The sequence below is a fragment of the Lepidochelys kempii genome, chromosome 20 (genome assembly GCF_965140265.1).
Source record: "Lepidochelys kempii isolate rLepKem1 chromosome 20, rLepKem1.hap2, whole genome shotgun sequence".
NCBI classification, from domain to species: Eukaryota; Metazoa; Chordata; order Testudines; family Cheloniidae; genus Lepidochelys; species Lepidochelys kempii.
Genome location: NC_133275.1, coordinates 22,198,291 through 22,214,819, shown reverse-complemented (window position 1 = coordinate 22,214,819; position 16,529 = coordinate 22,198,291). Strand labels below are relative to the sequence as shown.

The 16,529-nt window shown below is 50.3% G+C and overlaps 1 protein-coding gene across 1 annotated transcript in view; it reads right to left on the bottom strand.

Moving 5' to 3' along the window:
- The window catches only part of LOC140900835 (A.superbus venom factor 1-like), a 51,521-nt gene that overhangs the window by 17,019 nt on the left and 17,973 nt on the right, over positions 1-16,529 (bottom strand). The window contains exons 13-27 of the mRNA XM_073318712.1: positions 15,293-15,487; positions 14,246-14,407; positions 12,945-13,074; positions 12,124-12,195; positions 11,051-11,251; positions 10,328-10,439; positions 9,370-9,455; positions 9,049-9,188; positions 8,093-8,305; positions 7,054-7,120; positions 6,470-6,556; positions 5,520-5,723; positions 3,845-3,920; positions 2,328-2,487; positions 701-796 (exon numbers count right to left, since the gene is read on the bottom strand). Coding sequence (XP_073174813.1) covers positions 701-796; positions 2,328-2,487; positions 3,845-3,920; positions 5,520-5,723; positions 6,470-6,556; positions 7,054-7,120; positions 8,093-8,305; positions 9,049-9,188; positions 9,370-9,455; positions 10,328-10,439; positions 11,051-11,251; positions 12,124-12,195; positions 12,945-13,074; positions 14,246-14,407; positions 15,293-15,487 — 2,001 coding nt within the window. The remainder of the gene's footprint in view (positions 1-700; positions 797-2,327; positions 2,488-3,844; positions 3,921-5,519; positions 5,724-6,469; positions 6,557-7,053; positions 7,121-8,092; positions 8,306-9,048; positions 9,189-9,369; positions 9,456-10,327; positions 10,440-11,050; positions 11,252-12,123; positions 12,196-12,944; positions 13,075-14,245; positions 14,408-15,292; positions 15,488-16,529) is intronic.

Here is a 16,529-nt window from a genome sequence, read left to right as displayed (position 1 = left end):
TTTATCCACCTCTTCCTGCCCCGCTCCACCCCCTTCCTCAAAGTCCCCACCCCTCGTCAGCTCGGTGCTCTCTCTTCTCTGTCCCCTCCCCCAAGCGCCTCCCGCCAACCGCTTGCTGATCAGGGGCCAGCCCCAGGGACCTGTCAAACAGCTGATCGACAGCCAGCCAGGGTGGAATCACTGTGGCTGCTGGGTGGAGAGCACCCCCTGGTTTTTTTCCATGGGTGCTTGAGCCCCAGAGCACCCACAGCGTCCGCACCTATGATTCTCTTCATCCCCACTTTTTACGGGCCCACCACGTCATCTCATCCTCCTCTCTTGCAGCTTCGGTCTGATACCACAGACCAGGGCCAGATTTAGGGGCAGGCAATCCAGGTGACCGCCCGGGGTGCTGGGCTTGGGCGAGGGTGCTGTTTTTGTTGTTAAAGACAAAAGGGAAAATCGAATGTTTGAAGTAAAATGTTTCTGGTATTCCATATGTCGATTCATTTTTCACTAACTTCCTAGAATGGTCCGGACCTATAAACTTTGTTTCTATAAGCTTAGAGGAAACCATTTTTTTTATTTGCTTATATATGGCATGAATAAATACAGATTTACTAGCTCCTTCCCCAGCAAATTCCACATGCCATAGGGGATTGAAAGATGGGAAAACCTGGGTATGAACGTTGAAGTAAATCTACAGTGCAGAGATACTCACATTGACTTGATCCTTGCAAATGTCCTTTGCCTCTTCCAATGCAATCAGCACGAAAGCCGTTAAAGAGACATCAGGCTCAGCACCCTTGTACCCTCCCTAAAGGGGAGCAAAGGACAGGTTTGGGATAAGAAAGTCCCCCGAGTACCATGAAAAGAAAGAATTAATCCCAAGCCCACAGCATAGGAAATTATAGCAGAACACATGCTTCCTAGAAAGCTACCCAAGAATGGACTCTCAGTCCCGGCCAGACCTATCGCTGAACCTCCCTTTGGCTAATGAACACCTGTCGTGCAATGGCCGTTACTCCTTTGTCAATGTGGAGGAACTCCATCCAAGTCAATAGAGACGCTCCGTATTAAACCAGCGTGAGAGAATTTAGCTCACCAGGCCAGTGCTCAGGTCCTGTCACTAGCTCCCAGGCAGCTTCCTGTGCAGTTAATGGGTCAAGCCCCAGCGACATCAAAGACCAAACTTTGGCCTGTGAATCACCAAGACAGCTGCGCTCCTCTGGGGCAATGCAAATCACTGAGCCCGGGACAAAGCGCATGAGAGGTGAGGACAAGGCATTCTCAGTTGAGAGGCTGGGGAACCGATGCCCAGGGGAGATCAGGCCAGGCCAGAGCCTAAGCGTCTTTTGTAAACGCTGCAAAACTATCTCCTTTGGAGATGTCCTTCCACCATGAGAACACTCACATCACTAATCTCACCCCCTTCTATCTAATAAACCCTGACACGGACACCCCCTAAACCCAGACATGGACACCCCCTTCTACCGTAAACCCTAACACTGAGACCCCTAACACAGAGACCCCTTAAACTCAGACACTGATAGCCCTAAACCCACTGATACCTAGGGGTGCTGGAACAATTTTTGTAGTGGGGGTGCTGAGAGCCATTGAACCCAACTGTAACCCTGTATATAATGGAAACCACTTCAAGCCAGGGGGTGTTGCCGCACCCCGCACACCCCTAGTTCCAGAACTTCTGCTAAACCCTGACACTGAGACCCCTAAACCTCACCACTGATGCCCCCTAAATCCTGACACCGACACGCCCTTCTATACCTTAAACCCTGACACTCCCAAACCTCGACACCGACAACCCCTTCTACCCTAAACCCTAACACTGAGACCCCTAAATCCTGACACTGACACCCCTAAAAGCCTGACACCGACACCCCCTTTTAACTAATAAACCCTAACACTGATACACCCTAAACCCTGGCACCCATAAATCCCAAACGTGACACCCCTAGCTCCAACAATGACCCCCCCCTTCCACTCCTAAACCCTGAATAATAACAAAACCAAAAATGATCTACCCCCAGCAGAATGTTTACCACCCAAAAAGGGAGAAGTGCCAAAGACTCCATGAAGTCCACTAAGGACTAAATAGATACAATCTGGCTCATTGGCCTAAATCTCCATTCACTGCTGCCCAGGTAACTGCACTGGGTTGTTCCACTGATGAGAGGGAAAGAGAGAGAGAGAGAGAGAGATCAGTCCACGTGAGCACAGACTTTGAGATGCAGCCCAGTAAGATCTCCCTTTGAATTATGAACCAACAAGTTGCTGTGATGATTGAGGTGGGTAGTGATTGGTGTGTAAAAGTCAAAGAAAACACGTACAACCATCTCTCCGTGGATTACGGGGGCATCTTCTTGGAAGACCCCATCTGGTTTCTGCTTTTCCAGGATCAGCCATTTCACCGCCCCGCAGATAACTTGGTTTTCAATGGGCACCAGTTTCTTAGCCATAGCAAAGACCTTTGCCACGTACGCCGTCAGCCTGAGGGCAGAATCAATCACATCACGGTCACTCCTGCCTTCCCAGAATTGCCCTCAGTGTGGAAGCTGGACCGTCTGCACTCAGGTATGAGTTGAGACGTTTCACAGCAGTAAATGGAGGGAGGTTCATGTGGGTCAGTTTATGGTAACCTGAGTGAGCATGGAGCTAGGGAAAATGTCACTGCTTGTCCGGGAAAGCGCATCCAGACACTGCTCCCTATTACTGCTGGCTCTGCTTGAGATGTGCCGAGCTCTTGCTGCCTGCAGTGGTATGACCAGGATTGTGGGGTTGGGGGCCTGCTGTGGACAGCTGGCCACTAGGAACTGGACTGGAGCGTCATCAAACTCAACTTCACACAACCCAGTGAACAGCCGTCAAGATGGTAATGGTTACTCTGAGCCAGCTACAAACTAACCAGCTAAAAGTGAAAGGACCTGGAGTTCATTACTAAGGCTGGGAATCTGTCACGGAGGTCGCGGATTCCGTGACTTTCCATGAATTCCACAGCTGCAGCGGCTGGTGTGGCTAGTCCCGGGGACTGCCCGAGCAGCAGCAGGGGCCACCCTGGGGGCAGTCTGAGCAGCGGCTGCAGCTGCAGCCTGGGGGGAGCCCTGGAGGTTGTTGGAGAGCAGTCCCCAGGGGCCTCAGAACGGTGGGTGGCCGGATGCAGTCAGCCCCCACCGCCGGAGCAGGAGCCAGCTGCCATCCCCCAGGGATCCCCCAGAGCAATGGTGCCCCAGGGACCCCCGGAGAAGCAGTACCTCGGAGACCCCCAGAGCAGCGGCGTCCTAGGAGCAGCTAAGAATTAGTCAGGGGTGTGACACCCTGACGGGGTATTTTTAGTAAAAGTCATGGACAGGACATGGGCCGTGAATTTTTGTTTATTGCCTGTGGCCTGTCCATGACTTTTACTAAAAATACCCGTGACTAAATCTTTGCCTTATTCATCACCAATCCCTCAGGCCGTCCGCTTGCCCACACTGAACTGTCACTGAAATCACTAGGGGCCACATTAACAAGGCATTTAGGCACCTAAAGATGAAAATAGGCACCCAGCGGGATTTACAGAAGTGCCTAAGTGAGTTAGGCACTGAACTCTGATTGACTTTCAAAGGGAATTAAGCCCCTACTCTGCTTAGGTGCTTTTGTAAATCCTGCCAGGTGCCTAGCTCATCTTTGGGAGTCTTTCCATTGCCATCTGTGGGAGTTGGATTGGGTACTTTTTTCCCGTTGTGTGTGTTAACCTTTGCCCTCTGGTTTTGGGCGGGAGACTGACTTGCTCTGGCTCACATATTGCATGTGTAGGGTCAGGCTAACGCTGATCAAGAAGGTGCATTAGAAAACCCACTGTCCTCACCAAGTGCTTGCTGGCCGGTTTTTGAAAGCGGCGTATGAGAAGTCGGGTTTTTTGTAAACCATCTGCTGCGTGTAACCTGAAACAGAGAGAGTACAAAGGAGCTGTGCAATGTCTGGCGAGCTTCTAATGAGGACTTTACATGCATAAGGCAAACGAAGTCAGAGCTGTGACCCCTGCCGCTGCGTCTGAGTTGTGTGGCTCCCCCTTTTTCTGCAGGGGTCTCTCAGGAGGGACACAGCACAGCAACTCAAGGGAAGCAAAGGCAGAAAGATGTCTGGTGGTGAAGCCAGTTGGCATGGGCACTGCCCCATTCCTCACCCGCATGAATCCTCCCTCCAGGGTGGGAGTGGGGCCAAGTGATTACGGTATATGGGGACCTGGGAGGCAGGATGCCTGGGTTCTATACCAGGCTCCGGGAGGGGAGGGTGGGTTAGTGTTTGGAGCAAGGTGCTGTGAGTCAGGACTCCTGGGTTCAGTTCTCAGTTCTGTCACTCACTGCGTGATGTGATGTTGTGCAAGTCACTGTCTGCCTCAGTTTCCCCATATTGTAAAAGCTTAAGGGATGGGATGTTTGTAGTTCAGACTCCACACCTAATTTAGGCAGCCCACAAGGGGGCCACAAGGGGACTGTGGTGTAGTGAAAGGGACACCTGTTGAAATCTACCAAGTTCTCTCAATGGTCATGAGTTTCTCTATCCTTCCTCGCTACCAAGTGCCAACCTGAAACGGATTTGAATGTGGGTGAATGGCCTCCACCCCACGACCATCCCATTCCCCGCATAACAGCCATAGGCCAGCAATGAACTGGAGGCCAAAAGCCCAGCAGGACTGAAAACGGAGTTGGGTGTTTGTCTGCATAGGAAGGTCTATTCAGAGCTATAATGACTCATGTCAATGTAGACTGGTGGAGGGATATTAAACTTCATGCTTCAGGTCTTAAACCAACCTCTAAAGGGAGTAGGAGACCTAAAGTGGAAGGCAGATTCTCTCTCTATTTTAGGTGCCTATCTGGCCCCATTCCCATAGTACCAGGGTGCCTCACAATCTGCAATGTAACTACCAGAGGCACCAGGGGGGCATGACCCCTCCCACTTTTTTCCTGCATTCTTGGTGAGTGACGGGGAGGAGGGGACAGAGAGGAGTGAGTAGCAGAACGGGGGCCGGAAGCGATGGAGCAAGGGCAAGGCTTCGGGGGGAAGAGGCCTAGTGGGATGGGGCCTCGGGGAGGAGTGTGGGTGGGGCAGAGCAGGGGCAGGGCTTCGTGGGGAAGGGCAGAGCGGGGGCAGGGCCACAATCCGGGTGCCGGTGGGAGTTTGCGGAGTTCCTGCCGTCTACCCTCACAACCCCCTTGTGCAGCAGGGCACTGCAACACTCCCCCTTTGCAGAGGCGGAAATGGAGTGACAGAGAGATTAGGTGACTTGCCCAACATCACCCCAGAAGTCTGTGGCAGAGCAGGGAACTGAACTGGTGTCTCCTGTGTGCCAGGCTAGCTGCCTGATCCCTGGACTCTCTATCTATTGCCCAGTGTGCTTAATGTGAGGTTTCTGAAGCATTTGGTACTGGCCACTTTCCTACTGGGCTAGAGGGACCTCGGGGCTGGTCCTGTGCAGCAGTTCCTGTGTCCCTAACGCGAGCCTGAAGAGGGATTTGCTGTCTGGCATGAGAAGTGCTTACCTTGCATGACCAACTTGATGGCTTCTGCCCTGCGTTCCACTCCGATCTTTTCCCACTGCTCGGTGCTGTCCAGGTAGATGGTGGCGATGACGGGGGGGGTCATGCCGATCATGTTCTGTTCCCCGCAGCCAGACGGCGTCACAATGAGGTGCTTCAGGTTGGCCCCGTCGATGGAGTTTTCAACAATGATTGTCACGGGGTTTCCTGGCCAAGGAAATAACGTGGCATGAATTCAAGCACAGAGAGCAGGTGCTGGTGGGGACAGAGAGACAGACAGACCTCTCTGCGGGCAGTGGCGGATTGAGAGCTCAATCCATGGGTTGAGCACACCCAAAGCCCATGAAGGTCAGATCCTAACCCAGCAACAATTGATCTGGGTCCTGTGTGCTGACAAAGTTCCCTGCACTACTCTGAGCATTTCTCACCAATCCCTCCCAGGCTACTTCACTCCAGCCCTGCCAGCGGTGGGGATAGAACCTGCACACTCCTATTCTGAAAGCAACAGCCCTTGCTGGTTGAGCTAAATGGGGGCAAAGGAAGGGCTATTATCCACATTTTACAGCTGGGGAGCTGAAGCTCAGATAGGCTAAGAAAGCTGCCCAAAGTCACCAGGGACGTCTGTGGAAGAGCAAGGTCTTGAACTCAGGCTTCCCAAATACTAAGCTAGGGCTCAAACCACTAGGCCATCCTGTCCAAAGACATAGGCTACTCTCTGGGTGCTCCTTATTTCTGTGCACCTGTCTCTCCTATGAGCACCTTGCTTAGCCACACGCCGACAGTGACTTTGATGTATCTTGACCATTAATGCTCGATAGTGCACATAGACAGTTGTAACAGAACCAAGTGGGTAATCGGTCCACCTCCTGCGAGTGTGGCTACCAGAAAGGAATTCATTGCTCCCTTCACTCTGTTTCTAAATCATAAAACTCTTTCAGATCAGAGGCCCTTGCCTTGGATGCTGACTTTGGTCTCCGATTCTGTGTCTGGAACAATGTCCTCTATCTCTGCCGCTTTCACCCTCTCTTCCTGGACTCCCCCTGAAAAGGAAGGACAAGGAGAAGAGACAGTGAAATGCCATCCGTCCAGCTGGCTGAGCTTTGCTGCCGGTTCTTGAGTAATACTCTACAACATTCAGAGAACACTGCACAATCCACTGATGTGCTAGGGCAAAGGGAGGGAGGGGGCAGCTGAGATGGGAATCAGGAAGCTGTGAATACGGGGCAGGCAGAGGTGGCTGCTTTTCAGTGGCAGCTGAATTGCTCTGCATATTGCTGATTCCAGTCTTCCGTGATGAGCCTGATTTTGACCTCCATCTCAGCCAACACGAAACCAATCCCTCTGAAATCTCCCACGCATGATCGGATGCCACAGTAGAATTTTTCAGGGAAGTTTGCTGCAGATTCGATTATATGTTTGGGTTAGATACAAGGGCTCCAAAAACAGAGATGGCCTCACTTAGATATAGACTGTGGAATTCTTTGAGACCTTCAGGATGAAAGGCCCCACGTAAAGGCAAAGCAGTGCGGCTACTCACCTACTCCTTTCTCAGATGGATCCAATACGACAGATGTAACTGTTTTGGTCATCCTCATCCCTTCAGGCTAGACAGGAATGACAAGAGCATAGTAAGCACAGTAGCGTTCAGAGACAATGAAGAGCAGTAGGAAAAGGTGAGCAACTTGCTGATCTTTTGATCAGCGTGAATCAGCAGTGGCTCCACTGGAAGTCAGCGGTCAAGTGAAACTGAGATCAGGCTCCGACCCAATAAGTCTGGAATCTGACCTCAACTCAGGCAGCGTCCCCTTTTGTTCTGGATCCTCATTAGGATGCATCCAAGAAGTCCCTAGGCCAAATTCATCCTTAGCATAATACCACTGATTCCAGCACAGATGAACGGGAGGAATTTTTTGCCAGAAGCTGGGAATGAGTGACAGGGAATGGATAGCTTGATGATTATCTGTTTTGTTCATTCCCTCTGGGGCATCTAGCAATAGCCACTGTCGGAAGACGGGATACTGGGCTAGATGGATCTTTGGTCTGACCCAGTATGGCCGTTCTTATGAACCTGGCCAACAGAGTCGGGCAGGGTGAGGAAGTGAGAAGCTCAATTTGTGCCATCGTTGCTCTGTGACCTCCCTGAAAGACTTTTCTACTCCCTGATCTTCAGTGGAGGATCTTCCTCTCCTGGGGCAGGCCAATGGGACACCCTTCACAACCCACCAATGCTGCTCCTTTGCTTGGCTCTCTCTGCTGAGTGAGATGAGGTTCTCCCTGGGTGCACTGAATCTGCATTGATTCCAGCACCCGCTGGTCCAAGGAGCAAGACCCTGGGCCTGAGGAACTGAACCTAGGTCTTTTACGTGAAGACTCAGAGGATCGAGTGCAAGATAACCAGGCCAGCCCCAGCCCTGCTGTATTTGCCACAGAGGAGAGGAGGAAGTGGGATGAGGATAGAGATGCAGGGTGTTAATTTAACAGGTTAAATTAACAGCACGGATTCTAGAAGCCAGCCAATCTGGCCTCCAGACTCTTGCCCTCCAGCAGACATCACATCCCCATCACCTGATACCTACCACAACCTTCAGTTTCTTCTTCACACCATCAGACACAAAACTGCCCCACACCGCTGCCTTGACCTCAATGTCATGAGATCCCAGCTGCAACGGGACAATCACTAATGGCACGGCCAGGGAGGACTTGGCTTTGATGTCAAGGATCTGCCGGTATTTAGCCTTGGAAGTGGATGCGCTGCAGAAAACTGGGTTGTACAGCAGCTCTAGCCGGACCTGAGAAGAGAACAGAGATTCGTGAGCAGGCAGTCTGCACATCATGACACTGTAGGGCACTGATCCAAAACATACCCTCTGACTGGAGTTTGCCTTTAATCTTAATAAACAACAGACAGGACTGTACTTATAAAGCATATGACTGTATCCTGACCTCCTTCCTGAAAGGCCCTTCAGGACTGCACCCCTCCCAGTCCTGTCCTGCCTCAGAGAGGACCTCAGTCTGTGGTGTTCCTGAGTGGAAGTAATGAGACCCACCTGGTCTGGCTACCGGTGTGAGTCAACAGAAAGCTCCAAACCTGGTACCTACTCACAGATTTGAGGCCCAGGCAGAGAAAAGTGGCAGCCAGAAGGGTATTTTTTTATCTCCCTCTATAGCATGCAATCTTGCTAGAACCTGGGAATAGCAACAGGGGATGGATCACTTGATGATTACTTATTCTGTTCATTCCCTCTGAAGCACCTGGCATTGGTCGCTGTCAGAAGACAGGATACTGGGCTAGATGGACCATTGGTCTGACCCAGTATGGCCGCTCTTATGGTCTTAACTGGGTGGATTCCATAGCCCTGATCCTGCAAGGTGCTGAGCACCCAACAAGGTCAATGGGAGACAAGGGTGTCCAGCCCCAAAGGGATCAGGCCCTAGAAGGAGAAGCCTTCCACCATTTTGTGTTGGTTTGGCTGTCTGTCAAAGACTTGACACCTCAGGTCAATTGCAGAGCCCCATGAGGCAGTGAGCTTACCTTAATTGTTCGGTCCCGATAGTTGTAGAGAATAGCTCGGATTTCCACTTGCTCATTCCTCACTACAGAGTAGGGCAGCCGGAGGTCGATGAAAAAATCTTTCATTACTGTTATCTCATAGGGGTCAGCCACACAGAGCCCTGCAATGGAGAAAGACCCAGGGTCAGTGACAGGGGGGCTTATACTTTAGTCCTGAAATGTGTCTGCTGACTCCTCGATTGTTCCATCTGACTGTGATGTTTCCGAGGCCCATTGTGGCCTGGGGTCTTTTCCCCATTAGCTTTTCTGCCTGTTCTCTGGAGAGCTCGTGGTGTTCCTCACCTTTGGTCTCTGAAAGGCTCACAGCCAGGACTTCCCAGGTGGTGATGGAATCCTTCAGGAAAATAGGCACTGTCCTGGAAGAAATTCTACATGGAAAGAGAAAGACAGAGTCTTTTACAGAAGGATGGAGCGAGGACTCATGGACATTCCCCAACTAAAGGTGTAGATCCTCCTATCTTAGGACTGAGGTCCATGGTAAAGCCTTCACCCACCCACTGAACTATAGAGCCATCTTTGGGGAGGAACTCGGCGGTCCACGTTCTGCACTAGCCAGAGGACACAACCTGTTTTAAAGCTCTCAGGGGTAGGGATATTAATTCTAGTGTCCCGGTCTAATCCAAGGAGGGGAATTGTATTCCATTCCAGTGGAGAGGAACCTGGCCCAGCACTTCATTTACCAATTTAACCCCCCCCCCAAAAAAAGTTCTGCCATCCAATTAGAAAGCACCGTCAATATCATGTGACTCAGCAACCTAATAACACACGCTGAATAACAAACAGAAATGAGGAACAGTTCCTGAACAGGAGAAAAGGCTAACGCTATACAGCCAGACACCTACATCCATATTCTAGCACCTAAATCAGCGGCCTGGTTTTTCATTAGGGCTGAAGCCAGGGGATACCACTGGCTGCTCAGTGCCTCTGAAAGTCGGGCCAGTTCTTTTAGGTACCTAAATATGGGCTCAAAACTGGAGAAACTGAATGAAATTCTCTGGTCTCTGTTATAGAGAAGGTGAGACTAGATGATCTAAGGGCCCTTCTCGCTTTAAAATGTAGAAGTGATTCTATGAATATGGATCAGCTCCTGAATGCTGGCCCTAAATCATGACAAATTCTTCAGCCGGCTCCACTGGGGATCTTCTTGGTGGAGAGATACTGACTTCAGTGGGAGCTATACCATACCACTTCTGAATGTGGCCCTTCGATGAATGGGAGTGGTACGGCCACGTGCTCTTACCCCAGTTCATTTGGTCGCTCAGTCAGCTGCTCTACTTGCCACAGCCAGCTCTCTGGAAACTGGCTCCTTGAGGTGATATCTTCGTCAGACATGAAATCTTCATCCAAGTCACCTGGAAAATCAAATCACAGACCATCTGGCTCTGCTGGGATCTTGATTGGGATGGGGCAAACCTGAAAGGATTCGGGGGTTGGCCTGCTCTATAAATGGCCTGAAAGCATCCGTGATTTGACCTATGTTGCCAAGTTTAGATGCAGCCAGCCCAGAAAAGCATGAATTGGAGTTTGGCTTCTTCTCCTCTCCGTGCCTGCCTTGCTGTTTCCCCATGAGCTAGCCTTTTCTGGGCTCCTATAACACTGATATAAGCCACTGGCTCAGTGCTACATGTGCGCCCTCTAGTGGATAATCTGCAAAGGGTAAGAGCCTACTACTATTCCTAGCTAGGGGAGTTACCCCTTTGGCTCAAATGGTAGAGGATTGTGCTTTAGAAACAAAGGTTAAACCTCAGCAGCGACCTGTGAAGAGGTTATTACCCTGACTCATCTGGGTCCCCATATCAACATGGTACAACACTAACAGGATTGCTGCCACTGCATTCATGTTCATCTCCTACCTGGGGGATCTATGAACATGGGCAGGGTTGGTTCATGTGGCGTGGTCTTATTTCTCTAACCATTCCCCCAGCCTTGCTCCTCTGAGTGACATTGAAACCCTAGTACTTGCTTCTTGCAAGTTCCAGGTGGAGCTCCCGTTGCATCTTGTCCCGTATGGTCTTGATATGATTGCAGCAGTCAAGGAAAGTCTTCTTGCATTCATCCGTATCCAGGATGTACCCAACTCGCTTCTCGCAGGTGTGCCCCATGGGGTTCTCGTACATCCCGTCTTCGCAGCATTTCTTCAGCTTCCGATCATGGTACTCTGCCGCTGAAATGTAAACGCCAGAAGGTCATTCCTACCAAGCTTCTTCTAGTCCTCTCTCTCTCTCTCTCTCTCTCATTAATTTACTACTAGACATGGCCAAAGAAGGAACATAGGAACTAGCATTCTGCTCTGTCTAATCCAGTATCTTGTCTCTGACAGTCACTAGCACCAGCAGCTTCAGAGAAAGGTGCAAGAAACCCCATAGTGGAATAACCTGCCTACAGAGAAGTTTCTTCCTGACCCCAATTAGAGGTTGGCTCATGCCCTGAAGCATGAGGATGTATAGCTCTTCTTTAAAAATCCAATCCTATGGAATGGTGAACATCTCTTCCTTTTCTATGTAAATGGCTCATCCTTTTTTTTTTGAATCCTGCTAGGCTCTTGGCCTCAGTACAATCCTGTGATGGTGAGTACTGTGGGTTAATTATGCATTGTGTATGAAAATAGTTCCCTTTATAAATTCGTAATAAGAAACCATTCAGTTGGGTTGAGTGTCTCCTTGTGTTTAAATGGGTAATTTAACAATGTACCTCTTGTTGTTATTTGAATTGCAGTAGCACTTTGGGTCCACAGTCATGGCCCAAACCCCCACTGTGTTGGGTGCTGTACCAACACAGAACAGAGAGACGGTCTGTGCCCCAAAGAGCAATTTACCATTCATTATTTTCTACACCTCTATCGCATCCCCTCTATAAATTTATCAGTTCCAATCTCTCCTCATATGGAAGTCTATCCTGACTCCCCCGTCTCCTGTTACAAGAAATGCAGCTGGCAGGAGGCTGTAGCAGGGTGAAACTGGTCATGTAAGGGAATCACATTCCTGATTTGCATGCTTGCTTTGATCAAGGATAGCAAACCCCCTGATTAGTACCTACTTTTGATTGCCTTATACTCAATGAGCTGAACGGAGCGACGCCGGCGTTTTGCTGGCTGGGGACACTCTGGATCTGCAGAAGGAAGTGAGAAACACAAAATAAAAACCCACCCATCGAGTGAGGCCCTCCACTCAACTTGATGCCATTTCTCTGTCTGGATGTAACATGGTAACATTTGAACACCGCATCCGGTCAGTTCCCAAATTTCTGAGAATGGTCTAGGCCTCAATGAGCGGAACCCCGTTGATTTAGGGGCAAATCAGAAAACCAGAAAAGCCAGTTTGGCACTTAACATATTGCTCCTTCCTGTCTGGCTGGGAGCCACAGAAGAGCTGTTGGGCAGATGCTCAGCCAGCCAGGGCAACCAGAAGGAGAGGAGAGTGAAGCAGACTTCATTCCTCCCTCCCTCCCTCCTCGTGTGCTGCCCCCAAAAGCTTGCAGCCTGGGGCAGAGAGAGCAGAGAGAAGCACCAGCCATCTGCCCGTCCCTTCCTGGCCAGGGGGGAGAAAGATACTTTGGAAGAGGGAGAAACCCAGTGGACTAGCAGAGAAGGTCTTTGAATCCCCACCTCAGAACCACCCCATTCTTAAAATTAATCCCTCTTTTAATAGGTGGGGGGCCAGTGGGAATTCAGGACCTTATTCTCATCCCCCCTGGTAACCCCAGCATTTCCATTCCTAGGCCGTTCCAGTGGGATTTGCCCTGCTAGACTGATGTCCCTACCCCCGGCTCATGCCGTAGGTTACTGTGCCTTGCTTTGCTGATTCTTTCCTCCCTTCCTCCATTGCTTATGGCGACCGTCCAGCTCTACAGAGTGATACCTGTTCTCTGGGCTGTGGAAATCCTATTGCTCGTCTCCAGGGCCAGTCCAGCATCCGTAAATACCCCCAGATTGTTCTTTCCACTGCCAGCCGTACAGCCAATGTCACTCTTCTCCACAGAGTCCCAGATCTGTGAGGCGCAAATACAATGGTTGAGAGATTATTGTTAACAATGACACTTCCCATTTATATGGTGCCATCCAGCATGATCCCAAAGCACTATACAGGCTGTGAGCCGGATTCTGGTCTCAGGTACAATCGCGCAATCTGGAGTAACTCCACTGACTTCCTTTGACTTGCTCTGTGTTTGCAGCAGTGTAAATGAAAGCAAAATCTGAGACGTAAGTAAAGGATTTATTGCAACTCAATCTCCACAGAAATGCGTCCGCCTCTGGGATGGAGCACAACAGCCATTCTGCCCCAGCAACACAACCGATTTTAGGAGGAGAAAGAGAGAATTATGCAGCCAGTTGAACCCAGACAGCAAAGGATGTTAGGCAGAGAGAAATCAAATACCCAAGTTAGAATTCACCCAGCGCACCCGGGCCCTGACCCTTGTGGAAAGGGTCACAGGACATTCAATGACCAGAACCTCTGTTTGATATGTCAGCTGAGAAATGGCACTTTCAGTACCATTGCGTCCCCTAAAACCTTGATAGGGCCCGGGGATCAGTGCTGACTCAGAAGAAAGCGCTCCCTTTTTTCAGTCACACTTTTTTCCCTGCAGCACAGCAACCACGAATGTTGCACGGGGACATTGGGTTCAGCACTGACTGCGGGGGGGGGAGAGCACCCCCTGCTGAGCCCCCGCTCCACTCAGTGCAGCACAGCGCCCCCTAGCGCCGCACGGGGACATTGGGTTCAGCTCTGACTGGGGGGGGGGGGAGAGCGCCCCCTACTGAGCACACCGCCACTCCCTGATGTACAACACCACCATGAGCACTGGGGTGAGAACTACCTCTGAGGGGAGAGCGCCCCCTACTGCAACGCCCACACAGTTTCCTAAAGCCCAGCACCATCTGGGTCAACACTGTCCAAAGGGAGGGTGTCCTTTAGTGTGTCCAGAACAGCACTCCCTGCAGTACCCTGGGTTTCACTGGGTTTCCTCCCATCCAAGTACTCACCTGGCCTGGCCCAGCTCACTTAAAGTACAGTGGAGCTCAAACCCCAAGCGGCAGGTCTGCAAACAAAAGGCTCACTTCGCTTCTCACCATCTTGGAGCGTCAAGCAAGGATAAGAGCCGAGCTGCATTTCCCACTATAAAACATTACAAGTTACGACCAACGTCTTTCATGCCCCACCTTAGATTGTGTAATTTTGTGTTTTTTGTTCAGAACGTAGACTCCTTTGTCCACGGCCACCAGGCCGACATAAGCTCTGTGGTCTCCTTCCAGCTTGAGTTTCATTGGAGTTCCCGGCTCATGGATTCTCCTGTCTTCGTTGGTGGCTCCTTTCACCACAAGCTGTATGAAAGACAGTGAAGGGAGAGGTTTTGATTTAAAGCAGAGAGAGCAGCTAAGAACCCGTCCTTTGCGAAACATAGGAGAAAAGGAGGTAAGACTTCATGTTCCTTGAGCATCCAAAAGCCAGGTTCTGATCTCAGGGGCAGCTGTGTAAATCTGGAGTAGCTCCAGTGATTTCAGTGCTGTTACTCCATATTCATGCTGGTGTAAACTGAGAGCAGAATTGGACCCAATGTCCATGCAGTCCCTTTGTTCCAGCCATGATGGAAAGGTGACTTTGTCCCTCAGGCAGCCCTGAGAAATTTACAAGTAAGTTTGAACTGTAATAGATCTGCTCCGTGGGCCCAATTCTGATCTCACACTGGTGTAAATCAGGAGCAATTAACTGGAGTTACAGCAGCGTAGCATTGTAGTTACATTATTGTTAGGTCCCCTATAGGTATTTGGAGTCACATCTGCTGAAGAACCAGTCCAGCCCTGGGAGACGGAGCTGGACTCAATTCTGACTGCCACATCATCAGCAAAATGGCTAATTATGGTGCAGCTACAAAGCCAGATACTCAGCTGGCGCAAGTCAGTACAGCTCCATCCACTTCAATCCACGGAGTCTTTATTGCTGAGCTAGAAGGAACCATAGCTTGACTCCCAGATCCTAGAGTGGGTTGACAGCATTGGCTTGTGGGGGCTGGGGAACTTCTTTGTGCATGTAAACTGGTCAAATCTGATCTAGAATTTGCTGGGAGACAGTCAATGAGAAGCCCCACGGTGCCATTTTGAGAGTCCCTTTTGAGAGTCAGTCAGCACTTTCAGGCTAGGAAAAACTCCCTCGTAATGACATCTTCATAGGAATTAACATGTGGAAGGCCAACTTGAATATCAACCTACCGTTCCCATGCAAGTGTCCTTGATGTCCAGCCAGACGGAGTCTGCTACAATCTCCGAATTTCCTACTTGGTAGTAAGCCACGATGCGGAATGAAGGGATGAGGTCTGGAGTGATGGGCAGGGACATGGTCACCAGATTTTGTCCCTCCTGCCTGGCCTGTCTCCCTACATGACTGATCTTCCCTTTATTCAGGATCTAACAGGGAAACATGAGATGTAGATTGTTAAAGGACACAAGGGTTAACACAATGGGTCATTGAGATTCCATGAATCCTCCCATCCACCTGTTTTCTACTACTAAGAGACGGTCACTTGCAACTTTTCAAATGGGCATTTACATTTGAGCGGAGAGAGGAAAATAAGCTAAAATCCATGTGTTGCAGGAACAGGCTCTAGAGGCAGTGGTGCTAATATTCACCAAATCTGATTCCCAAATCTGAATATTGTTTGTTTCACCAACAGAGACCACCCCTCCTTTCCCCGTCCCACTCACCAACTACACTTCATATCCATGCTATATGGCAACTTTATTATTTGGTTTGTCCAGCTCTAAAAGCAACAGAGTGGACCTACTACTCTGCGTTGAAAAAGTAGCCATGAAATATAGTATTTAGAGCAGGGAACTGATACCTGGGACTCCTGGGTCCCATCCCCAGCTTTAAGAGGAAATATGCTCTAGTGAGTACATGGGGAGGAGTCAGGACTCCTGGTTCCATCTGCAGGTGCAAGAGGAAGTATGGTTTAGTAGCGAGTGCAGAGGGGTGGTTGTTAGGACTCCTGGGTTCTATCTCCAGCTCCTGGAGGAAGTCGGCTTTATTGATTATCACAGGGCCCGGAGTCAGTAACCAGAAGTGGATAAGGGGTTGTCCCCACGACTGACTTTATTTCATTCACACTGTGACAGGGTGCTGGGCAAAGGGTTGCAGCTTCAGCCCTCTGTCACGCCCGCTTCTTGTTAGGGGAACAAATTAGAGCGGGCTGGAGGTAACCTGGCCCTAAATGGAGAGGCGGAGACAGCTGCTACCTAATTAGCCTTTGGCTGCATAAAAGCCTCAGGGGAAGGAAGCCAGGGGAGAGCAGGAGAAAAGGAAAAAGGGAGGGAATGAAAGCAGGGAAGTAGCTTCCCCTCCCTCCTGCCTGCAGACGGTGAAGGGTTACTTGTACAAGTTGAAACAGTGGTGGGAACAAGCCTGAGAATAAAGTGCACCAGTGGTTACTAAACCCAGGGTCTCAGAGTG